The sequence below is a fragment of the Mchenga conophoros genome, linkage group LG13, assembly GCF_057382185.1.
Source record: "Mchenga conophoros isolate Kocher_MC1m ecotype Shallow Benthic linkage group LG13, M_conophoros_male_GT1.1, whole genome shotgun sequence".
Classification (NCBI taxonomy): Eukaryota; Metazoa; Chordata; class Actinopteri; order Cichliformes; family Cichlidae; genus Mchenga; species Mchenga conophoros.
The window spans coordinates 29,838,356-29,864,887 of NC_140538.1; the positions used below are offsets into that span (position 1 = coordinate 29,838,356).

General features: G+C 39.9%; 1 protein-coding gene and 1 long non-coding RNA gene across 2 annotated transcripts in view; one reads left to right on the forward strand and one right to left on the reverse strand.

Moving 5' to 3' along the window:
- Positions 1 to 26,532, reverse strand: part of LOC146561511 (uncharacterized) — a 512,369-nt gene that overhangs the window by 152,266 nt on the left and 333,571 nt on the right. The gene's annotated exons all lie outside the window — the stretch shown is intronic.
- LOC146561514 (E3 SUMO-protein ligase ZBED1-like) lies at positions 17,099 to 25,064 on the forward strand. Its single transcript, XM_085243157.1, has 4 exons — positions 17,099 to 17,403; positions 18,671 to 18,821; positions 18,927 to 19,193; positions 24,900 to 25,064. The coding sequence occupies exons 1-4, from the start codon at positions 17,099 to 17,101 to the stop codon at positions 25,062 to 25,064; spliced, it is 888 nt and encodes a 295-aa protein (XP_085099283.1).

The following is a 26,532-nucleotide window of genomic DNA, read 5'->3' on the forward strand; positions in this document are numbered from 1 at the left end:
TGCGCACGTTATAGGATGCAGCCTTGTATAGGTCCATATTACCGGAGACGAGCCCTTCATTGTAGGCAGCGGTGCGTGATCTCAGAGCGTCGCGGATGTTTTTATCCACCCACGGCTTCTGGTTGGGAAACGTTCGGATGATAGTTCTTTCGGCTGTGTCGTCCGCTAGTTTCCCGATAAATCCCACAACCGCTTCCGTAAACATGTTGATGTCATCAGAGCTGCGCCGAAACATGTCCCAGTCTGCGTCATCCAGTGCGTCCTGCAGCGCGGCCACTGATTGGTCCGTCCAGCGAGCGACCTCCCTCCTGATTGGTGGTTGCTGCTTTAGCCTTTGTTTGTAAGCAGGCATGAGGAAGATGGCGGCATGGTCCGATTTTCCAAATGCCAGCAGGGGCTGAGCCTTGTAACAGTTCTTGAACAGGGTGTAGCAGTGGTCTAATGTCCTAGTGCCCCGGGTGGGGCAGTTGATGTGCTGGTGAAGGTTGTGAAATGTCCGTTTGAGATTCCCTCTGTTAAAATCCCCCATAACAATGAGTGCGGCATCTTTGTGAAGTGTTTGTTGATGTGTGAGAGCCTCATGTAGCTCACATAAGGCAGTGTCCGAGTCCACGTGAGGCGGAATGTAAACAGTGCAGGCAATGACCGCAGTGAATTCCCAAGGGAGATAGAAAGGGCGACATTTAACGATCAAAAGTTCCAGATTGGGCGAGCAAGAGCGTGTGAGTGGGGAGATGTTTGTGCTGTTGTTCACCATCAAACACACTCCACCACCTCCTTTCTTCCCCGACTCCATTGTCCTGTCCATGCGGTAAACCGAAAAGAACCCCGTCGGCTGCACGGCGTGGTCTGGTATCGCTGGGTTCAGCCAAGTCTCGGTGAAGCAGAGGAGGTTGCAGTCCCAAATGTCTCTCTGGAACTTGATTCTGGCTCTGAGGTCATCAAGCTTGTTCTCGATGGATTGAACATTGGCTAGCAGGATACTGGGCATGGGTGCGCGGTGTGCGCGAGCCCGTAGCCTGTTCCTGATGCCGGCTCGTTTACCTCGAGGCCGTCGCTTAGGGTCGCGTCCTTTGTTCTCTCTCAGGATCTCCTTTGGCCAGGTTGGGTCCGGAGTTAAACATGGTGAAATGTTCGTGTATTGTAGACCAATAGAAACCAAAGTGTCTCTACTGTAGCGAATTTGTGTGTTTTGCATGATGCCCATGCAAGATTATGGCAGATATAGCAAAAAGTGACGAAAAACTGCAAAAAGTGGAGAAGTTGGGGCAGAGCATCCAGCACGGCAGCCGACCTCACCGGCGCCATTTTGTTGTTAACTTTAAGTTCACCTTTACCTGTAACCACAAAAATAAAATACTCATTTCCTCCTAGATTCTTCCAAGGTGCTTTCTTGCACAATGAATAAGTTGCTATAGATTCAAAAATGAATATTCCTGGTTTGATTTTGTGTTACTCTTCTTTTTTTTTTCCAGCTGCCTGTTTTACAGAAAAGTTAAATTTCATTTGACTTTCTTATTCTGTGAAGCAGAGCCTGAATGTCCAAGATATGTCTGAGAGTCTGTTTTCATTTGCTCTTTAGCGAGCTACTTTTTCATTAGATTTCAGTGTCCCGGTGAGGTTCAAACCCTGCCAAGAATGTGGGTTTTTTCATACTTTTCTTTAAGACAATAGCAACTTTTGAAAATACCTTTAGGCCACAGTTGTTAGATATTGATCGACAAAAACCTGTTGAAAGTTAGTTCTGCAACAGACACATGCTGTCTATATTCCACACGTAGGAAATGCACACTTTAATTAACTAATCATTTCCATTGAATGAGTAGAAAAAATGCATTGTATCTCATGAAGACTTTGAACTAAATCTGTTGTTACAAGCAAAACAAGTTTAATGTGATCTGTTTTCATTTTTAGTCTTCTGGAAATGCTTTTGAAAACCACCTGCCATTGTGAGAGATTATTTTCTGGACACTCAATAAGCATTTTAGCAGGAATACCATATAAATACTGGGTAAGTGCTCCATTTGCTCTGAATACTGCCTCATTTCTTGATAATAGAAATGTTTCTTTGAGATTCTGCTCTATACAGTAGGTCCTGGTCTGCAGTTCAACAAGAAGGAAAAGCTGAAAAGCTGCGGCTAAAATAACTAATTAAAAACCAACAAAGTCAAGCTGTCTGGCTCCATCCACACGTATACAGGTATTCTTTTAAAATGTGGATTTTATGCTTTTGTTCTGAAAAATAGTTCAGTCTACATGAAAGAACAGGAAGAAAAAAAAAGACGTCAAGCTGTATCAAGAGCAACAGCACAAAGCAACAGGTGGTGATATAACCCTAACCTTATAGAAATGTTGGCCGATCATAAGCCTACAAACAATAATGCTGACGTCAAAAGAGATAAAAGCACGCACCTTTGACACTGAAAGATAAAATATCTGTTCTCCTCGTCCACATGTAAATGTGAGTTTCTGAAAATGTTCCCCCTGGAGTGAGTTTTTCAAAAGCTCCATTTGCAGTGACCTAAAATGTTGGTTACGTGTACACAAAAGCTATGTTTACCAAAATACCTGTGCATGTGTATGCAATATTTAAGCCCTGTCTACTAATATAGTCAGAGAAAAATTAACTGCATTAGTAACACACATCCTTTCTACCCATTACACATTAGAAGGCCTTCTCTCAGCCTCAGATTTTTGACAGCATAGACAAACATGTTGTATCTTCTCTACAACAGTAATATTTCCCTGGATGATGTTTCCTTATCATACATATTGCACCAGCAAACAGCTGGGCTGTGTGGGTGAACTGTGACCCAAATGGCCAAAACTGTAAGGGGCACTACACGGATCACCATAACAGTTTTCTGTGTGGAAGTCCACTGTAAGGTGCCCATTGAATTCTCTCTTTGGAGGCCTGTGTAGGATAAGTGCCCTGCCCATACAGCCCCACACTACCCCCACACCTGCCCACTGTGGGCCCACATGTGAATGCTTGCTGGGATATTATTTCATTTTGATTGAGTGAGCCAGAAGTTGCCACATTTAGATGAGAGGATAAACTGCAAAGTTATCACCTAAGCTGCAGGTATGGACTATATACAATGTACGACAACTCTTCCAATAGAATACCAGGATGTCACTCACTTAAACTTAAGCATGAACTTCTTCCGCGTAATAGGCTATTATATTTATTTAGTAATTCTAATAATTGCTTCAAAAGGAAGAAACACCATAAAGTCCAGGTCAGTGGCTGTAATTAGCAGAGGTGGGTCTAAAAGACATCTACAGCTGTTAGTGTTGGGACATCTGTCTGTGTCTAATGTTTAGAATTACAGCACTGTTGTGTCTCCAATAAAAATGAAATATATAAAGAAAAATCACACAGCCTGAGAGTTGGGATTTGCTTTTGAAATAAGCCTCAGGTGACCTTTTCAGGTTTTCACACTTCTGCCTTTGCTTCATGTCTCAACACCAGAGGCTTCCACTGAGTGTTTCTGTATAAGAACAAGAAGTAGAAACTGAAAAGTAGCAGCAATTCTAAGCATTAAACTACAACTTTAAGTGTTTTTTAGTTTAATAGTCTTGATACAGTATTAACTGCAATAACACAGATTAGGAATCAAATTCCATTAGGCCAATCTCCTAAAATGTGACATGCAAGGTTGCCTTTATCACTCAGTGTGTATGGCGCTTTCACTGTCTAGGTAAACACACAAGTATTAGCCCACACACAAAAGTCTAATTTGTCTAGTTTGCCTCTAGCCTTCCAACTGCTTGGTGAGAACGAGATCGAGCTCTCACTCTCACGTTCTCACTCTTTCCTCATCTATGGTGATGCCCCAACGGAGAGGAGGAGGGGGGGTGTGGCTGGGATGTCTGGGCGAGACAGATTCGAGTCTTTATTGAAAGATCATATGGGATGACTGAGGAATCCCATTATTTGTTGATTAAGTATTGATCCTGAGCCATCCAAGTATTAACAAGTAAGCTAATATGGGCTGACCCATGGGACCAGTGGCTTGGGGTGTGTGTGTGCTTTTGTGTGTATATGTGTGTATGACTGAATGAGAAAACACAGAACAACGACAGAGTCAGAGAAAAGAAGGGAGTGTGCCTGAAAGTGTGACAGGCTGGGGGAGCAGGAGCGAAAGAAATTATCACAATAAAGGCAGACGGAGAGAGACACCGATTAAAGTTCGAGATGACATGGAGGCAAAGTATGGAGAGAGTTGACTGCGAAAAGAGAAAGTGGAATGAACTTGAGTGTTAACAACAGGTCAAAAAAAGAAAGAAAGAAGAAGGGGGAGAGGTATTTAAGTGCGGGGGGGGGGGGGGTATATGGGGAGGTGAGATGCTCAAGGCTTTGGCTGAAATGTCAAGCGCTTACTGCCGAGTGGAGATCAATTCCTTCATTACTCTCTGCTCCTACCATTACCATCATCACATGGCATGTCTGCAGTGAACTTCCCCCCCCCCCTCCCCATTACATACATGCATCCACATGCACTTCACACTTTTGAGTCCATACAGAGTAGAATTTAAAAAGTGAATTCATTATGAAAATAATGATTTTAAGTGTTGTCAAATGTTGGGAATGTCAGGCACAGATGTGTCCAAAGAAAATAGATCCTCACAAAAATATGCAAAACTACTGCGAAAAGAAGCAAAATGACCAATATCATCTATTTGTGTGAATATCCTTTATTGATTTTGAAGAAAGAACCTTAAAATGCTGGTTTCAAATTTTATGAAGGGATCTTACCTTATCCACAAGGGTGGCAGCCCATCTTGAGTTAGGTTTTGGTTTTGGGTCTGGATTTATCAGTGCTTCAGAGATCAGAGTCCCTGCAACATGTAAGCTAAATGATGTTTTTCCCTCTGAACTTATCGTGACAAACGTTTGATAAATTATCAAATTCAGTTCAGCAGCTTTAGATGGTCACAATTACAGCCCTCTATTTATTGTGGAATACTCCAATAGGTGTTTATTATTCTAGTGAGTGTCCCTGAGTGCAGCTATAAAAATTTCAGCGTGTGTTCATTTCGCCCAGTGTTACCTCCCCTGGCTAGCCTAGGGGATAGAAAGGACTAACATAAAGTTAAAATAGTGAATGAGGAGTCAAGATGGCAGCTTTTAAAGGTTTACTTCCTGCTAGTTTAAAGCTCTGGTTCAGACTGGCATTTAACTTCAGGGAGAACTAAGGCCAACATAACAAACAAAACATCTCTAATAGAAAATAAAAGGAACTTACCTAACTCTGGAGAAAACAAATATACAACCTACTACCTAACCAGCACATTAACAAGAGAAAACAATGGATCACAAAACAAAGGCAGAGCTCCCCTACAGGCAATCTGAACACAAACACATAAGACTACAGTCAATGGCAATCAAAATGGCCAGAAGGCCCAGAAACACAGCTCCACAGACATTATTTAGGGCTCTGATTGGTGATTAGGTTGAGTCAGGCAGCAGCACCCAATCAGAACAGAGGAGGTGGAGCCTAGACAAAACACAAGGCATTATTTCACAAGGGAAAAACTAATATCCTCCCGGGGGATGCAACAACAGGCTAACAGTGTGGTCTACTGATGAGTTTAAATATTCTTGGAGGGTTATTGCAATAGAAATTATTTAGTTATTGACCGTCAGAAAAATATAGAATTAGTTTTGCCGGTTTCCTATGGTAAACTTAAGAAAATACATCAAGCACATATCCAGTACAAGCATATAAAAAAAAAGCATTGTTTATACAACTGAGTAAAATATTCTGAAATGCCAGAGCATGTGTTGTGTAATCAATCTTAAAAAGTAAAGCTCTATATACATACTTCAGTGTTTGGAAACAGTCCATGTAAATGGAAGAAAACCTGCTTGTGTGCATGGCGGAGAACAAATATACACACGTAAAAATTTCATCATTTCCATATAAGAAAAGGAATGTGAAGTGTGTGGCAACAATCTACTGTAGAAGCAGTGTTCACTTTGGTTTTAATTAGTGATTTAACATTTTTCACACTCAATGCTTTTTTAAAGCTTAGCCACACTTGATGTCATCCAGGTGGACAGCAGCATTGAAGATGGAGACTGCAGTTTTTAAATAAAAAATGGAGTGGTATGAACATGCGATTGAACTTTGCAAATCTCCAAAAGTTCACCCATCCTCTCTTCCTCATTCAGCGATGGACCACACACTGCGCGTCCCCTCTACACTTCCATCCTTCATCTCTTCTCGTGGTTCTCCCTTTTGAACTCAGGGGTGGAAGAACTAAAGCTTGTGAACTTGAATAAAGATCAAGTCTGAGCCCTAACACAGAATAGGCCGCAGGTTACAGCAAAGCTGAGTCAATGGGGCGGTGAGGGCACAAGTTTGAGTTGGGAAAGCCAAAAAGAGGAAAATGCTGAACAATTTGTCCTTTACTCTCACAACAAAAGAACTATTATCAGTAGTCAAGACCTCAGTGCACAGCTGTGGAGAAGAAGAAAGTTTAAAGCTGCACAAATTCTGACCTTGACTTTGTGTTTACTGGAATAATGTTTCTCTCTCTCTTAAGCTTTTTGTTTTTTAAAGGAGTTATTAAAAAAAACAACTCCTCTTTCAGCAAGGCTTTGTTCAGGTATTAGCACAGTAACAGTTCACTGAAGTAGTGATGTGTGTGTGAAAGCTGAAGATGATGGTAATACCCCCAATTGGGTGGGGGTGTGGCGGTGCGGGGTGGGGTGGAGGGGGTGTGGGGGTTATGATTTCTCATGTGTGTTGCTGCTTATAAGTGAAAGGTGGATATTCATGTTAAACTCAATTCAATTTTATATGAATTGTGTGAAGTTACAACAGCAGTCATCTCAAGTTACGACATATTGCAAGGTAAGGATCCCAACAGTTATAATCAAGCACTTGGCAACAGTGGGAAGGAGAAACTCCTTTGTAACAGGAAGAAACTTCCAGCAGAATCTGGCTCAGGGAAGGGCAGCTATCTGCCATGCATATGTAAGTAAGTAATCCATGAGAGCCAAAAATGTATTTATCTTTTGTTCACATCATCTTGGCTCCGCATGATGTCAGTGAGAGCAGACATAATTAATGCCATGGTCGCAATGAGGAAAGATTTAAGATTTAAGATATACCTTTATTAGTCCCACGAGTGGGAAATTTCATGTTAAGGCTGCCGACCTATTGCACACAATGGCGGTGCCATCTTACCCTCCGACCATACATACATTACACAAAAACATCACATGGGGAAGACAGGTCAGAGAGGTATACCAATGGAAAATGCACCACATGAGGAAGGATAAGGAGAAAAAAAACAAACAGTGGCTGGAGGCCGCAGGAAGACAAAAATTATTGTAACCTTGTGGGATTTCCTTTGAAATGGTGGCTTTGAAGACAGTGACCAGGTGTGTGACTACTCACACTAAGCAAACTGACTGCTAAAGTTGCAGCTGCAATCTGTCACCAAATGTAAAAAAGTCAATGTAGTCACCAGACAACCAGTGGTTTTACCTTGTCGCACGGAGGTTGCTGTCCTACATTCATCCTAGTGTGATTAAGCCATGATATTTTGATATCAAATACACTGTTTACCAACTGTGGTCTTAGAGGGCTTGTATGATGCTTAAAACATTTTAATAAAAAAATGAAAGTAAAAATGCTGCCAGCAACACGAAGGCCTTCAGGCTTCACCACATCAGAGAGACGGGCATTTAGCTGGCTGGCACCTCATATCACACTGGCACCTGTGATGTCTCCTGAGCAAGGCTGTACACTACATTCTGAAACTGTCAGAGGCAATCAATCTCCTCCGAGTGACTTAACTGCTCAGCAGTTAACTTCACTAAAGACTACATGAACTCGAGTCAGCCAAATCAATTAAAAATGTGTTTTTTTAATCAATCTATTATACCAGAGTAATCTATTTCTAATCTAGTCATCAGCATACCCAAAGTAAACTCTGATAAACTTTACTGCAGCATTATTTTCACAGCTTTGATATCACCTGCTCCTCTTTTTTATCTTCTGTCCTCCAGCCACTGTAAATAATTCATTTTTCATTAAAAACTCATTACCACTAAAAACCCTGTGTTTATATTATCACAGAGTATGAGAGAAAAGAGAGAGAGAGGAAAAGAGTGTGAGCGTGTGTGCGTGTGTGTGTGTGTGTGTGTGTGTGTGTGTGAGCGTGTGTGTGTGTGTGTGTGTGTGTGTGTGTGTGTGTGTGTGCATGAAAAAGAGAGAGAGACTAGAGTTGAAATATGAAGCAAAGCCATAAATAGATTGTGTGCTCTAATGTGATTGTCATCCTGCGGTTGCTCTTTGTCTTCAGAGAATGCAGAGTGATGAGTCCAATGAGAGAGAGAGATCAATGAAAGACAGGGAGAGGAGAAAGAGAGGGAGGGTGGTGAAAGATGAGTGAAGACAGAGGGAGTGATGACCAGCTTTTCTGGATGTGTGGATAAGCAAGAGAAAGAGCGTGCGTGCACCCGCATGCTGCATGCCGAGAAAGTGAGAGCTTATGTACCACACTGTTTTCATATGCAGATCAGTTGGTGTTATTATTCACTGTTCACAATCTTGGGTGCATGTTTATCTATGTGAATTTACAGTAGGGGATTAAAGCTTCCGTGTCATAAAGCACCTTCTGCAGCAGCTGTGTTAGAGGTTTTGTCACAAACAGCTTCTTTTCAGAGACGGTTCATTTTCTTCTTTAATTTGAGTGGGGGTCATAAACCCATTTTACTTATGATCATATTGAATTTTTTGTGAAAAAGATATCACAGAAAACACTGGAGAGCTAAATAGGCAGCAAAGCCAATACCAACTCAGAACAAGGCCAGCCATTTATACATTTCTTTGCATACAAATCCTGAGATCGAGACTCTGTTTCTCTTCTTTATAGAACTCTATTAATCTCCAAAAATTATCAAGAAATGCATCGTTGACCTACACTGTTCTGGTCCACTGGGTGACGTGTTCTTACATTATCACACACGCACACACACACTGTAACTCTTGTTGGTTCAAGCACATATACATCATCCTGTCCAAAGCCACGGGTGTAGTGGCTTTTTCAGTTACAGTTCCTCCAGTAGCCACTTGAGGCTAGCCACGCAAAGCAAAAAATACCTATTAAAACAGGATTCAATAGCTACAAACAAATCTTCCATACAGCAGTAGTTAAATAAATAAAACTAAATTGATAAAATAAAAAAATAAGCATTTTCTTTCTTCATTACAACTAGAGAGACAAGGTCTCTCCTAATTAGAATCACTGAGTGCACTGGAGCATTTTAGAATTATATGGCAACATGGATTTCTACAAGGTCTAAAGTGTCCAAAAAATTGTACTTCAGTTTTGGTAAGTGAAATTCTAGAATGTATTAGCAATGTTAGGTTGAATGCATTACAAAGTAACATATTATTGTAATCACAGTTGCTACCATACTAAGTTCAGTTATTACATGGCAGTTTCACAAGTGTTGTTACTTAAATTAGAAAGCTAGTTAAGAACCCAGAGTGATGATAAAGATGAGTGTGTGCAGACTCGAGGCCAGCAGCCTGATCTTTAACAGGTATCAAAGCAGTCAGGCTTGCAGCTTCCATTTCTACATGTTTATGTTTCGAGAGCAGAAACACTGTGGCACTTAGAAGTACCGTTGTTCTGTTTTTGAACTTTGCTTTGTGTTATCAGCATTGTGTTCATGCATATAAACTAAAAGAAGTATTTTATTTGTGTACTTATTAGGGTAGGGATTTGTCAGAATTAATAATTTAAAATTGTCCCCTAGGGACCCCAAGGCGCTTTACACACCCAGTCATCCACCCATTCACACACACTGGTGGAGGAAAGCTACAGTTGTAGCCACAGCTACCCTGGGGCAGACTGATAGAAGCAAGGCTGCCATATCGCACCATTGGCCATTCTGGCCAACACCAGTAGGCGGTAGGTGAAGTGTTTTGCCCAAGGACACAACGGCCGAGACTGTGCGAGCCAGGGCTCGAACCGGCAACCTTCCGATTACAAGGCGAACTCCCAACTCTTGAGCCACGATCGCCCCCATTTATGCTTAGAAATATTTCCTTGTGTACCATGAGATGAGCGGAAGCAGTCTCGACGTTATAATTCCATTATAGCATTTGAAGAATAAGAATAAGAATAACTTTATTTATTCCGAGGGAAATTCTTTTGTCATGTACATGCTCAAAGCAGCAGGAGAGACAGAGGAACAGATGAATAAGATATACAATGTATACAATAAGAATAGTAGTATACAGTAATATACAGTAGGATAGTGCAAGACATAGTATCAAATAACTCTAACGAAGAAATTTATATAACTATATCCTGGAGAATAAATAACTTAACTATCAGTGCAGGCGATTCTAGAAAGTGACACGGTATTGTGCAATAGAATAAAGGGAGTAGCAGCGTATGATGGGGGGATGAAACAAATATTCAATAAGGTACTGTTGGGTAATATTGCGCGGTCTGAAAGGGAACAGAATAACATTGGTAATAGTCTCAGGAAAATCAGACTGTTCTGTTTTCTTGAAAGTTTGAGAGTTCACACCTTTAAATGTGTATTTGAGACATGACCTATTGCAAGTTCCTGTTCTTATAGTTTAGCAAGACGCTTACTTCTGCTTTTCTGCATCCAGTTTATGTTCATTGAAAGGTCGTATGTCTATGGCTGGAAACACACACACACATGCACCTACACACACCCACACACACAGAATACAGACACTGATGTTGTTCAGATATGCCTGCTTAAGAATGTCGCGTGTATTTGTAATCTCATATTCATGAATGATTGCTAGCTGTCAATAAAAGAGTGAGGCGGATGTGAAGGAATCGGAGTTGCTTGGACAGGCGAGTCACAGGAATGCTCTCCAAAGCTCCTCTTGCAAGTAAAATGTACAATAGTGTCTGTGTGGTTGCTTTCAGTAACAGGTTCTGTTTACCAGCAGGGTTGACTTAAGCCCAACAGGATTTGTGTCAGTATATGGGTCTGTTGTCTAAGGTTTGTTTTGTTAGCTGATAATCGAGTGACAATAGATTTCAGGTGATTTTACAGAGTAAAGCAAAGTAAAAAACAATGTGTGATACACTTTTTGAGTAATGACCCAAGTACTGTGTATTCATCTGATAGGTAACACTTACTACACTGAAAAAAAGGCCATGTTGGATTTACTTGATTCAATAATGGACATTGGTTGCACACAAATGTTTTGCTTTGGCAGAAAATTAAACAACTGAGTTAAATCAACACAACTTTTTCATATTCAGTAAACCTGTGCATTTTGTGTTCCTAAAACGTGATTGAAACATGTTCAGATGAAGTAAGTTGAGCTCTTGGAATATTTTAATCCTTCACAATTTTGTCGTTTTATTTCAACACTATTCAATAACTTTTACCCCAATACTACTTGGTCACTTAAATACTACACGTTGTCTTCATATTACATAATGTTCAACAAAGTCTAGATCCTGGTTACCATAAAAATTAAATGGATTTACAATGACTACCATCCTCCGGGTTGCACGAGGGCTGGGAAATAACCCTGAAATGATAGGTTACGAGGCAGGGTACACCCTGACACCTCACCAGTCTATCACATAGAAACAAACAACCATTTACACTTACATTCACGGGTAATTTAGAATCACCAGTTAACCCTAATTCTAATAACTGCATGACTTTTAACTGTGGGAGGAAACCAGAATACCCAGAAAGAAGCCACTGCAAACTAGCCAGAATGTGGTCAAAGGAGCTTGCAAAGAAAAGCGTCTGGACTTCTTTAAGTTGCTTGAAGACGTTTCACCTCTCATCCGAGAGGCTTCTTCAGTTCTAAGGTCAAATGGTGGAGAGTCCCATAGCCAGAATGTGGATTTGAACACAGGACCTTCTTACTGTGAAGCAACAGCACTAACCACCATGCCAACAATCTAGGAAATACAGGAACGCTATGATTTCCTGTATTTGATGCAGAAGTTTTTTGTTTTTGTCCTTGACAGGTTAATCCACAATAAATAGGAATAGCATGCACGTGGTGTGTGTGTAGTTCTCTGCCTCTTATAACTCCACTGATTTTCCTGCAGTTTGAAATCTCGTGCGATCTTGTGAATTTCATGAGTTCAGCAACTAACCACTCTTACTAGAATGTATCAGGTCGTCTCAACAAGAACAAATTAAGTTTTTGAATTCCATGCAAATCCTACATGATTTAATTACGTTCATAGAAACATGAAATTATTGTGTTCAAATTACAAGTTAGACTTTTTTAATGTAACAACCACCCAATTTACTTTTTTTGGTATACCAAAAAAAGTAGAGGTGGCTGCTCGACTTGACTGAGATGGATGCCTTCCTGAAACCACGATCTAAAGAGCGCGAGTCTGAAACCCGTGCAGTGTCACGGGATTTAACATTGCTATATTATTGACTTACTTCACTTGAACATGATATGAACAATTTAATCTACCCTCTCTGCATATCATGTAGTTTCTACACTATATAGTTACACTTAACTTTAAAGCATGAGCCAATTGTGTTAAATACACACAAGATGCTTATGTAAATCCAAGAGCTGGCCAATCCCTTTTTTTCAGTGTAGGGGGAATATGGGAGTGTAAAGTAAACTTGCTAGCTCTTTCTCTCTCCAAGGTTCATCACTGGATGGACAACACTTTTGCAAGTGCCATGTTGTGGGTTGTTCTGGGGCCAAAAAACAACATAGCAATTGCAAAATCACTTAAAAACACAGAATCAACTGCCCAAAAGAACTGCAACTCTCGGGTGTTTCAAAATTACCAATTCTTATACTTTAAAATAGGAAATACTTTTTTCCTTTTTTTCCTTTTTATCACTCATAGCTTTTTGCACTAATTTAAAAAATATATATATAAATTCAACACAACTGCTTCACATTCTTCTTTAGAAGGCAAATTTTAATTAAGGAAACAACATTTTTAACAATTGTTTTCAAGGTCAAGAACAAGCTGTGTCAACTTTAGGGTCAAAATATAAATAATAGAACGTACCGACATCAACAGTTCCTTGACATCTAGCCTCCATCTAGTGATAAAGAGCTTTTAACATTATCAAAAAAAAACAAACATATTAGCCTTCGGTTATATTGTTTTACCACTAGTTTCTTGCTTTCAAGTTGCAGTTTCATTCCATGAAGAAAAATATGCATATCACGGAGAGTATTTAGTAGTATTTTGTATGTGTGTCTTTTCTTAGTATGTGTGTTGATTGTTGCATGTGGCATTTGATTATGTGTGCCTTAGTTCTGTTTGTGTTTGTTTATTGAGATGTAATCTCTAATCTTTGCCTGTGTGTCTGTGTTTCTCCATGTGATTGACCACGCCGGTGTTTGGCATTCGCCTCGTCTGGCGGCCAGTCAATAAGGCGGCGTGATTATTCAGATGGGCCACAGGTTTAACTCTCCCCTCCTCATTGACTTGATGAAGGTTTTAGTCCTGTTAAGAAGCTGACACACTTCATTACTGAGAACATTCCTCTATTGATTAAACCTTTCCAAGGTCTGGCCTTTCTTTCTCAGGCAGGATCACTTCAATAATAACTACAACAAAGCAAAGCCTCAGCTGATACATACAAGACTGTGCATACTGTACATCACATTGCATATTTAAGTAGCAGCGTTTAGATATAAGTTGCTGCTGAGCAATGCTATTTCTCAACATCTGTCAGATGATTAGCAGACTCCCAAGCTAGGCGAGTGGCTCCAGCAGATCCCGGGAATAACATCGGAGATCTGTGTCCAGAAGAGCGCAGTCCTGGGAACAGCTAAGATACTGCGCAGGACCCTCAAGCTCCCAGGCCTCTGGTAGAGGACCCGAGCTTGAAGGATAAACCGCCCGCAGGGGCGTGCTAGGTGTTTTTTTTATATATGTATAGAAAAGAGAGAGTGAAACTGGAGATTCAAGGTTTTCTTTCAGAAGTTACAAGATGTCCTTTAAAATTCTTACTACCATTAGTAAAGAAATAAATTTTCAGCATTAGGAAAACAGCCCTAACAAAACACTGTTTTGCAAATTTCAATATAAATGTTACTAAGATTTGTATCTTAAATAAAAAATCTTAAATCTTTAATATTGTTTTCTATGGCATTTAACAAGCTGCCTTTTCCACAGGCACAAAACCAGCTAAATGTGCCATGGATGCTGCTGCTTTTTGTAGGCTCGCACCATTTGTTAAATCACATTAAACGGTTGCTGGTAAATTGGTTAAATGAAGAAGGTTTCATCTTTGAAAGACAACTGCTGTAATCGTGGCAATTGGGTCTTAGAGTGTGATATTATAAGAGCCATGTACATGAAAGGAATAAAATGAGGAAAAAAGAAGGGCACCTCTTCTGCTGTTGTTTATAAATGAAATATTTAATTCAAGGCCTAATGATACTACTTTCATTAAACTTTAGCACATTTTTCGTTCATGGAAAAGGTGTTATTTGGTGGTTTTTGGCAGATAATGGAAAAAACGAGATGGTACTCTCACTCCCTCAATCATCATTTTTAAACATGTAAGGTTACTGTTGCGAAGGTACATTTCAATAACCCAAAACAAGTTGGCACTAAAGTTGTTTTTAGTGCCTGAACCCAACCAACAATTCCATCCCTCCAATCTCTTTACACTGACATTGTATGTATGAAGAGTGGTGCCATTATCTCCTGTTGGCTGATACTGCAGCATCCAGTGCATTAAGGACATCTTGCCCCTAACAGTCAGACAGAGGAGGCATGTAAAAAATGTAAATGACTCCTTTAGGTAAGACCATGTTGGCATATTTGAAAGTTTAGAACTCTGCAGCTGAACAATATTATAGAAAGAACTTTCCGAGTGACATTCGCAACTTGTTTTGATGTAAATCCCATTTTCCAGTGAAATAGAGAAAAATTCTTTGGACTTCTTTAGTGAATACAACAAAATCTGGACGTCGTTTCATCTGAGCAGGTGTCATCAACCACTGTTCAATGCAGCTGGCTCAGTTATCAATTACTTTCATCAAAATACTTGTTGATGATGATAATAATGGATAAGCAGGGTTGGGGAGTAATGGAATACATGTAATGGCCTTGCGTATTAAAAATACAAAATATGTATTCCATTACAGTTACTGCTTAAATAGGTGATAATTAGAATATAGTTGGAATAGATGGTTTACACTGCGAGCTTTTCCTGTTTCATAGTTTAGGCTATCCCCTCTCCATCCCCTCTCTAATTTTGGTAATTAAACGCACTGCTGGAAACCCAAACAAAACACACAATAAGAGGCTCTATGTTGGTTAATGTTGGTGGCGCCAGTTACACAATGGACCATGCACAACAGAGCCAGCAGTGCACGGGCAGGAATGCATTTCTTAGTTGGAAATTCCGACATCACTTCACATTTAAAGAAGAAAGGGATGGGTGAAATTTGACAGTGCTATGCAAACTCTGTTTGCCAGCAACCATGCTGCTCTCAGCGCCAAAAAGCTCCAACCCTAAAGAAACATCTGGAAGTACGTTCTTTAAAAAAAAAAAACTAACATTAGCCTACTGCAACTATCTTGTTTTAGTTGTGGTAGCTACCTGGGTTATGTGCCACTTCAGTATCTTTGATGTACTATTGCTGTGTGATTTTTTACTATTACTGAAGGCTGCATTACAACCTGCCAGGTCAAATAATCATGTGCTGTTCTGAAAGCACACAGAAAGAAAACATATTACTGATAACTACAGAAATAGTTTTCTATATGCGATCACTCCAAAAAGTGCAGCCTACTGTTACTCATTTTATATTAAGATTTAAAAATCTAGTTTTTATTTCTTTCAGAACTGCACTTGATTATTTGCAGCTAGCAGGTTGTTAATGCTATCCATCAAGTCTAACAGTCTGCGGTCTATGAACTAACCTCAGCTAATGCCAGCTAACAATGTTAGCTTGGTGGTGAGTAGTAGGGGTGGTTAAAATCGATTCTAACTGGAATAAAATTATATCGATTCATTAAATCCTGAAATCGATTGTTTTTATACATATGTAGTTTGCCGCGTATGAAACTTGCAAGCGGTTAACATGAGGAAGTCACACGAGAGTTAAGTGACCTGGACGCATGAACCATCATGGCTACTCCCGTGAATGTGCTATCGAGCCCAAAGGCAGATGTCTGGCAAAACTTTGGATTTAAGAACTGCGAAGACAGTGAAGAGCCGGACAAAAGCAAAGCCGTATGTAAGATGTGCAAAATGGAGGTAAAGCACTGTGGAAATACCACAAATCTCAGAAATCATTTAACAAGGCATCATCCAGATATCCCGCTAGCAAAAATGGCCGACATCAAGCAACGCTCACTCGAAAAGGCATTTGCAGTGAAGTTGGCATCCACTTCTCCACGTGCCCAAAAAATAACCCAGTCTGTCGCAACTTTCATATGTAAAGATATACACCCATACAGCGTTGTTGAAAATGATGACTTCCAAAACCTCATTAATACGCTAGAACAACGCTATGTTTTACCAACACGCAAACATTTGAGTGAAGTGGTAATCCCAAACATGTATGAAAAAGTGAAACACGATGTTACAGCCTCACTCAAGTCAGCAGAGGGAGTCGCTATAACCTGTGACAGCTGGACATCCAGAGCAACAGATAACTACCTGACTATCACCTCACACCATATCGACCAGGAGTGGAGACTCGTGTCTCATGTCTTACAGACAAGAACCACTGAAGCAAGCCACACAGCAGTTAATTTATCTGAAATTATATTCAAACCAATCGAAGAATGGGAGCTTACAAACAAAAATCCAGTCATCGTAACTGACAGTGCTGCAAATGTGGTGTGAGCTGTGCAAATAACGGGCTGGTTGCACATTGGTTGTTTTGCCCACACACTCAATTTAGCTTCACAAGCAGGACTGAAAGTTCCAGCTGTTGCTCAGCTGCTTGGCCGAGTGAGACGCATAGCATCCTTTTTTCATCACAGCACTGTTGCAGGTTGCAAACTTAAAGAGAAGCATAAGATACTGAAGTTACCTGCCCATAAGCTGGTGACTGATGGGGTGACCAGATGGAACAACACGTTGGAGATGCTGGAACGCTTCCTACAGCAACAACCAGCGATCTCTGCAGCTCTACTCTCACCTGAAGTGAGGAGAAGTGACAGTAATCTCTGTACTCTTACAGAGGCTGACATAACTGATGGAGAAGATATAGTGAAAGCTCTGAAGCCGCTGAAAGCAGCCACACTGGTTATGTCTGAAGAAAAGTCCCCGACCCTTTCCATCATTGCACCTCTGCATGCACAGCTGCTGGAGAAGATGATCAGTGTGTCTCACGACTCCTCACTGATTAAAGACCTCAAGACTGCTGTATATGACAACTTGAAGTCAAGGTATGTTTATGAATTGTGTGTATATGCCATGAATGAGTGTAACTGTATGGATGCATGTATTACATGAAAATTCTTACTATGGTGAAAAGATATATATTTTATAAAAATGTTAGTTAAGCCCTCTTGTCTAGTACTAAGCCTTTTGATTTTATATCTATCTATTAGGGGTGCAACGATACTCGTATCGATATTGAACCGTTTGATACAGTGCTTTCGGTTCGGTACGCATATGTATCGAACAATACGAAATTTTCAACTTTTCTTCTGACGATGCTGTCTGTGTTGAGTGCTCAGTGGATCTGCGCTCAACAGTGCAGCCTAGGCGGAGTAGTCGAACGAAGATTCACTGAGCGCAGGGCAAGCTAGCGAGACAGAAGTTAGGCTCTCGTTGCAACATGGCAAATTGAACCTCCCCCACCCTCATTCAGATCTGGCGTTTGGAACTATTTTGGTTTTCATGTGACGTATGACCCTGAAGGGAAGTGCATCGTGGACAAAAGTAAAACAGTATGTTGGATGTGCCACACAATGCTCAATTACATTGGTGGGAACTAGTGCATTAGCGCAGTTAGCTCGTTAAGGTGTTGACGCCGTCCAGCCCCATGCACGGGGCGATCCGCGGTAGCTCGTTAACGGAGATTTGCCGTGTTGTGGCGTTAACGTCTTTTCAACGAGATTAACGCTGACAGCACTAGTGGGAACACGACGAATATGACTGCACATTTACGCTGACATCATCCTAGTGCAAAGACAAGTGGAAGCAGACAAAAAAAACAAGCACATGATTCACCTTATGGGGACCTGATATGTTTAATATGCTGCTGAGAATATAGCCCAGAAGAAGCGTATAGTATAGCTTTTATTTTGGAAAGAGCCATTTCTCTGTAATAAACTCTCTTTTCCGAAGATGAGTGATTTCTCGATCAGATAGATTTATTTTTTTATTACTTTGTTGTTTCAGCAACATTAAATTAAAAAACTGTACTTTTGAGTTAAAATATATATTTATAATTTTAATAAATGGCAAATTAATAAAGGCATGAACATTTTTTTTGTATCGAAAAAATATCGAACCGTGACACCAAAGTATCGAACCGAACCGAACCGTGAATTTTGTGTATCGTTGCACCCCTACTATCTATCTATAGATGTTTATATATAAATTATGGAAACAAAGTCATTTCTGATCTTGCATGAGTGTATGTAACCATGCACATTTATATCCAACTTAATAAACTGAGTTAAATGTGCAAAATCTCTTTTCAAGATATGTGGCCCTAAAGGACAAGCTGTACATTGCATCAGCATTAGATCCTCGCTTTAAGGCCCTGCCATTCTTGTCCAAAGAGACCTGTAACAACACATTCTCTCAGTTGGTGTTGGAAGCAGCAGGTTTGGAGAACGTGGACACAGCTATTGTGAGTTACAGAAACAAAAACAAAAAATTATTGTTTTTTTTGCACTACTCGAGTTAGAAGATAAATAGTAATTTCTTTATTAATTAAGTTTTCATTTTTCTACAGCAACAGTCTGATGGTGACACATCTGAGGAAACTGTCCCTGACATCTCTCTTGGTGGTGTTGATAAAGTGGATTATGTCCCTCCAATTAAGAGGTCAAAGGACTCTGCATTAATTTTTCTCCTTGGGCCAGCCTATTCAACAAAAACCACAGTACCACAGAAAACACCAACTCAGAAGGCAAAGGAAGAAGTGAATCGATACAGGGACGTTGAGCCTGTTGCACTTTCTGAGGATCCTTTGATCTGGTGGAGGGACCATGACCATTGTGTGAGTTTCACAGAGGTTTTACAATACTGTTCAGTATGTTTTCATTTTTTGATTTTAAAAGGCAGTTTTTCATTTTCTGATCGGTCAGTTTCTGTCAGTTCACTTGTACACGCTGTGTTAAACTGTGTGTCTCCAAAACACAATAGTGGATTTCAGAAAAGCTGTGTGAGACACTATTACTCTGAGGTTTTACTGATGTTTACAAAAGATGTGTTCTATATACAGTATACTGGATCCCTGATCCACTTGAAATGTATGTATGAAAATAAATATATACTAATGTTAATTAAAATTTAAATTATTGTAACTGCTTTAGTATCTGTTCTTAATTTTGAAATTTATATAATTCATTCACAAAGCTTAGAGGGTTCTTTTGACAGTACATATAAAGGTGAATTATCATAATTTTATATATATTATGGTTCATATAATAATATTTCAGACTGATTCAAAATCGAATTGAATCGAATGGAATTGAATCGTGGATCTAATCGATTCTAGAAATCAGTGACGATACCCAGCCCTAGTAAGTAGCCTTCAGTAAAAGTAATAAATCACACAGTACATTCATGTAGTTGTAAAAAGCATGACAATATATCAGGTAATCCAAAGTATTCTGAATGTGTTACTGACATTGAGTAACTTAACGGAATATGTTACAAACTACATTTTAACTTATTTTTATTATTAACCTTTATTTAACCAGGAAAAGTCCCATTGAGATTAAAAACCTCTTTTGCAAGGGAGTCCTGGCCAAGAGGCGACAACACGTTGAAATTACAAAGTTACATACATATTATAAATAACAATTACATTTTAAAAACATTTTTCTCTGGCTCTCTCAATCTGGACTTAAAAGCATTTAATGAAATAAGATCTGCTATCTTCCAGTCTTTTTGCATCATGTTCCATGTGAAAGGGGCAGCATAAGTAAAAGCCCTCTTTCCCAGTTCAGTTCTGGCAAATGGAACATTGAGCAATAAAAGATCGCTTACTAACAAATATTTTAAGTTAAAGGCTAAAGTCATTCTTGCTGAGACCAGAAAGAAAGGTTTAGACTACATTAGTCCAACCAGGATCCAGTGTAGCAGTGCATAAAGAAAAATGACACCTAAACTGATTTTTTTGCAGTAGCTTTCTTTCATTTGTGGACATGCTGTGACCAGATGACGCGTGTTGTTCCTGTATCTGAGGTTTGTTGCTCTAGATTTGGCAACTGCCTTCTAAATGTATGAGTGGATGTTACGTGAGCTATTAAAGTTGTTTTTTATAACTCTAGTGCAAAGGTGAAATTTAGCTAGTGCTGCTAAAGAGCATCATCATCTTACAGTCAAACCTGGACCACTCAAACTTAAGCCCACTACTGTTAACATACCACAGTATGTTTAAAGTATTTGGCGTTTTGCACAGTTATCATATTTCAGTTTGTTTTTCAGTCATTTCATATTATACAGTGGCCAGTTAAATTCAGTAATCATGTACAGATCGGATCAATTTCTGATTAATTACATTTAAAAAGGGAAACTTAACTTTCAGGTTTCAGGTATCAAAGCTCACACTGAGCAGTCCTTATCTTAGAAGTAATGTCTAATCTACCTCGCTTGTCCTCTCTTTCTTACAGTATTAACAATTTTTTTCCCTCTTTGGAAAATACAGCAGCTATACCACTGGCTAGCCACACTGACTATGTGCCAAGGTGAACAGAAAAGGCTGTGTTTAGTGTATTACTTGAGCTGTTTAAACATGTACCTGTACTTTCTCAGGTAACATGACCACTGATATCAGCAGCATGAAAAATGACAGACATGAGAAGCAGCAAAAAAGATGTGTGTTGTGTGCAAAGGTGAGATATTATTTTACAATTTGTTGCCTCTCTTTAAGGCTTGAAGGGTGATCGGACTTCAGCACATGGAAAATTAACTGGCTATTTGTTATTATATATTAAATTCAATTTTGATAACTCGTTAACTGAACGTACCAGAAATGTGTTTCTGCTCACTTTAAACTTCTGCTGTTTACCACATACTTTACTATGATATATTAACTGAATAGTAAGTATCGCTGAAAAGTTGGAAAATAGAGCTTTTATGGAAAATGTACCTCTTAATAGTTTACTGTTGATGCTTAACATAAATAATCCATTAGTAAAACTTGCACTGCAAAGCTTGCACTTTGCAGCCCCAGTTAAAAGTCAACAAATGGTTCCCTTTTAGTATGCTATATGTTCAGGTAGGTAGATTTTAGCACACAGACAAGTATATACTCTGTGCACTCATCCACACTTGTACGCTAATGCACCCATACACTGTTATATGCAGCACACTGGTACTCTATTTAAACCCACGAAAATGCAGTTGTCAAAGTTTAAAAGGTGTTGCCTTGTGAACCTAATCGCCTGTTTAACAACCTGTGAGGCAAGCTAAACTAGGACACACACACACATGCACACAGAAAGATACACAATTTGTGGTGCAGCACAAATGTACGTGCCAAGGGCTATATCAAATCATTCCAGAAAATTTGACAGCACGTCTCATAATACCAAACATAAATAAGGAAATGGGGGCAATGGAAAACACATTAATACACATGACATGGAAAACGCATGAATTACATATCACTCTGGAAAACTTTATCTCAGTATGTAAATATAAGCTGGAAGTGTATTTTTCTAAGCAAGATTCATAGGATTAGGGAAAACTGCAGCACATCCCATCGTATGCCACCATGCCACCAAGGAACATAGCTTTGAACCGAGGTTCTCCTGTGTCAGCACCTTTAAAGACAAAGTTTACCGGTGTTATCACTGTTAACTGAAAGGTATTTTGCTGCTGATACAGCTTGAGTGAAATCAATAACCATTTAGTAAATTATGTGATCATGCCAAATTTGATGAGTCTCTTACAGACTTAAATTAGCTACATCCCCTCCCGCCCACACCGAGGAGCTTGTCTTGTCTGGCGAGATGCCAATTAATAATTGCTAAGTAATAATGTATATTACAGTATGCAAATATGCTTTCTATTCAGATACTGTCATTAAATTGTATGCACTTAACTATCTGTTCAAGGGAGATACTGAGTCTGTGTTTGATAGATTCATATTTTAGTCAAAGTAATTAAGCACCATTTGTAGTTGATTAGATGGACTTGCTGTATGCGGCATAAAAATAATTTACAGTTTTACAAGGGTTTTTTTTTTCTCTTTGGGTTTCTTTGAAAGGTTGTTGAACAAAGTGTTTTAATGCTGCCAAAATTAGGCATAGTTGTCAAAGCAACACGGATTTGATGGGCTTTCGGTGTATCACGCGGATGCTCAATGGGATTGGGATCTGAGGAGTTTGCCTCGAAGGCCTTGGGCTCTTTGTTGTGATTCTCGACCAAATCTAGAGCAGTTTTTGTTTCTGTGTCCATATGTGTGTGTGTGTGTGTGTGTGTGAGAGAGAGAGAGAGAGAGAGAGACAGCAGATTGTTATTTGGGTTTGTGGGGTTCTTGGTCTGCAATGTTTAGGTGGGTAAAAGCATGCATGACTGAAAAATTTTGCGAATGACTAAATGTAGCCAATCTTACATTCAATACCAACTTCTCGTGCACCTCATGTCAGCCAATATCAAATGGGAAAACTGGGTTTATCTGTCATGGTCATGAATACTTCAAAAGTTTGTATCCTATCACAAGATTATAAAGCTAGTAATGTTTAGTTTTTGGTTATTGGACTGTGGCTGACTTTATTTTCAACACAGGTGCTATTTTTTGATCATGCTGTAGAAGTCCTGTTAAGTCTCCTTGTACTTGTGCATCTGTGATGGGTGATGGACATCCTTTAGTAATCCTTTGGAAAAGTTCCAGAGAGTCAAATCTTTCAACTGGGGCAGGACATGAGCAAAGGTTTTGCTGATGTTGCCAAAAACATGTCTGTTTTCTGTCAGGGCACTTGGCATTTTTAGCATTTTGAGTGTATTTTGTATGTCTGATTTCTTATGATGTATCAGACTAATGGTAAGTTCTAGTGTTATTATTAGCAGTGTTGGGAAGGTTACTTTTAAAATGTATTCCGTTACAGAATACAGAATACATGCCCCAAAATGTATTCTGTAATGTATTCCGTTACGTTACTCAATGAGAGTAACGTATTCTGAATACTTTGGATTACTTAATATATTATCGTGCTTTTTACAACAACGTGAATGTACTATTGCTGTGTGATTTATTACTATTACTGAAGGTCCGCGACTCCGAACTGTAGTAAAGGGACCTCTGACTAATACGGCGGGGTCCCTGTCGGCTCGTAGCCGAAAAATAGCTTTACTTTGTTGTGTGGGTCAATTTTTCTTGCGAGAGACATAGAGAGGCGTTGAAAGACTGCTCCAACGGAACTTATTGTTTTCGGAGGAAAACACGACAGTCGAGTCTTAATAGCTTACTTACAGCTGGGCTCGTCAGGCACTCTTCTTGGCTGCAGTGGTTATTATTATATTTACATGCTTCCAGCTCCCGTTTTTTCCTCGACGACAACTCGTACCTTTCCACTCCCTTTTTTCTCCCTCCTCGCGCTCACAGACACATAACGTGTATGGCAGTGCATTCTCCCTGCAACACGACTACACTGCCCATGATGCTACATTCTTTAGAGCTATGCTTGTAGCATTCTGCCTGTTAGCTTAGCACAACAACGAAAAGGCGCTCTCTCACCCAGGAAACACACAGTCGCAGAGAGAGAGAGAGAGAGCGTCGCCCTGTAACCATGGCAACCGTAACGCTGCCGCCTGGAACGAAAGAACGTAGCTGTCAAACAAAACCCAAACAGTCCTGACCCGCGACAAAATGAAACAGGAAAGTACCGTAGTGTAATCCATTTATTTCAACAAAGTAACTGTATTCTGAATACCACCTTTTTAAACGGTAACTGTAACGGAATACAGTTACTCATATTTTGTATTCTAAATACGTAACGGCGGTACACCAACACTGATTATTAGCATGTGTTAGTTAGGTTTTGTTTAATTAAAGTTTAATCCATGCTTCCTTGTTTATGTGTCGTTTTCGAGTTATGTCTTGTTCCCCTTCTCTGTTTCCATGTTCCTCTCCTTCTGTGTCATCTGCCCAGTCTGCTATGTGTTTCATGTCTGTGTTGTCCATGTCACGTTGTCACAGTCTTCATCTCATTATATTTCATTATATTGTTTTTGTCACACAGTGGAAATTTGTATTTATCTTGTATATTGTTTTTATTCTGATTTTTAGTGTTTATTTATGAGTGTTTTATTTGCATGGTTTTATTCTGTTTCTATTGCATGGTTTTTAGTGTTTTATGTGACATGGTTGTTATCCACTGTGGACTGGCTGCACTGGCTGCTGAGGCAGGGGTGTGTCCAGAGGTGGCCTATCAGCTGTGTAAAGACCTTTTAAAAACAGGCTAGCTGGGCACTGAAAGAGAGAGGCCCCAGACTGGAAGGTTAATGCGAGATGGCCAGTGTGATGCGGCGACCAAGTCCTGACCTCATGGAACGGCAACAGTAAGCGACAACGCGTGTGATTGGCAGCAGGGCAGAGGTTTACCTCTGCCTGCATTTGTGAGTAGGGTCTCTACTGTTGTTTACTGGGTGCAGCTGGATTGGGAGAGGGTCACCATGGCCTTGAGCCAGGGCCGCTTCTGGGACCATTGTTCTGGCCCCTATTTGTTATGTTGCAGGACACTGACGCAAGGGGAGCTGTGGCGGTGGTCGCATCATGGATTCGGGTGCAGAACGCAAGCCGGGCTGGGAAGTGATGGGCCAGCGGAAGGACAAGAAGATGGGTGGCTCTTTCTTGTCTGCTGAAGACGGGGCTGGCGTGGACTCTGCTCTAAAGGAGGAATTCCTGGCCTGCTGATGGACCCATAATGAACATGTGGCCTAATTATAGCAGGGGGGGTTTTAGTGAATGTAGAAAATGGTAGTTTTATGGGTTTTAGAATTGTTTTTAGTAGAGAGCAAACATTTTATTATGCACATTTTAAGGGTGTTTTATTTGTGCTCCCTGGCCTAGTAATAAACTGTTTCTGATCAGACCTGCTCCCTCTCTGTGCCTGTGGTATCTGACTCGCTTGCTCCCCCTTGTATTTTAAAGAATCTTTCTTTTTAGCGTGACATTCTGGCGCGACCGCTTTAGTGTCCGCAGCGCGTTACATTTTATTTTGACAGTCTCGTGTTTCTGTGTTCAGTGAGTTTAGTTTTGCTGTGGGGTCGTATTCATTTGTGTGTTCCCCACGTGTTTCTACTTCGCTTATTACCCTTCTGTGTATTTAAGTCCTCTGTCTTCCTTTGTTCACTGTCAGATCGTCTGTTTAGTTCTCATTATGTTTCCATGCCTCCATGTTTTTATAATGATCAAGGTGTTGTTCTTTGTCTCTTGTGTTTAACATTTAGTTTTTCCTAGTTTAGTCCCAGTTAGTTTTGCCTCAGTGTGCATCTGCCTTTTGTTTTGTACCTTTTACCAGCCACAAACAGCTCAGCTTGCATTTGGGTCCTCGTCCTCCCTCCACACAGTCTGCCAAACCATGAAGGTTTTCAGTGTGATCTATCCTGGTAGATGATGGCCCACGCCACACCGGACCGGACTTTCTGCTAAATGTTCCCTCTAAGACACATCAGGACAGCCTTGTGGACCAATTTACCATTTCAGAATCTAACAACTATTTAAAAAAAGTGCCTCGTTTATAGAGGTTCTTTTGGGCTTGGACTAGTTGACTAAAAACTGCTCAGCTAAAGCACTTAAGACTAGTGAAGAAATTCTGGCCACTTTGAAAGGAAAGGTGATGTTCACAAATTGTGGGCTATAACTTCCAATATTCTATATTACACGGTGAAATGTACACATCTTTATGATACATATTCAAGCATACTGACCAATCTTTAGTTGTGAGAAATACTGTCTGCCTTCATCTTCAAATACATTCCTCTAGGTTCTGATTCGAGCATTTTCTTGATCACTGTTAAGCTGCTGTCAATATAAAGGAATACTCTTTTTGAAGATTTTTTTTTTTCATATTAAAAGACCATCAAAGACGATGGATTGTGCCTTTGTAGTCATTTAGTCACTGGGAGGCTTTTAGTGAGAATTCATCTTAACAGCAGGAAGACATGGTGTCAGGTTTACTTTGCATTTAGTGCAAAAAGCACTGACAGCAGAGTAGTTCAGAAAAGAGGAAGGTCTCTTATTGAAGTGTGTTCAAATATATGCAATGTCTGTTCAAATAAAGAGACTTGAGACTCATAAAAGCTATGGCCACCATTACTAACTATCAAGTTGTTTAACTACCTTACAAACAATTTGTGTTTCAAAGACAATAAAGTGGTAG

Excerpts from the sequence above, each read along its gene's own strand:
- LOC146561514 (XM_085243157.1), top strand. The coding sequence starts at position 17,099 with ATGCTGGAACGCTTCCTACAGCAACAACCAGCGATCTCTGCAGCTCTA. Across the intron at positions 17,404-18,670 it reads TATGACAACTTGAAGTCAAG|ATATGTGGCCCTAAAGGACA; the intron begins GTATGTTTATGA and ends TCTCTTTTCAAG. Across the intron at positions 18,822-18,926 it reads AGAACGTGGACACAGCTATT|CAACAGTCTGATGGTGACAC; the intron begins GTGAGTTACAGA and ends ATTTTTCTACAG.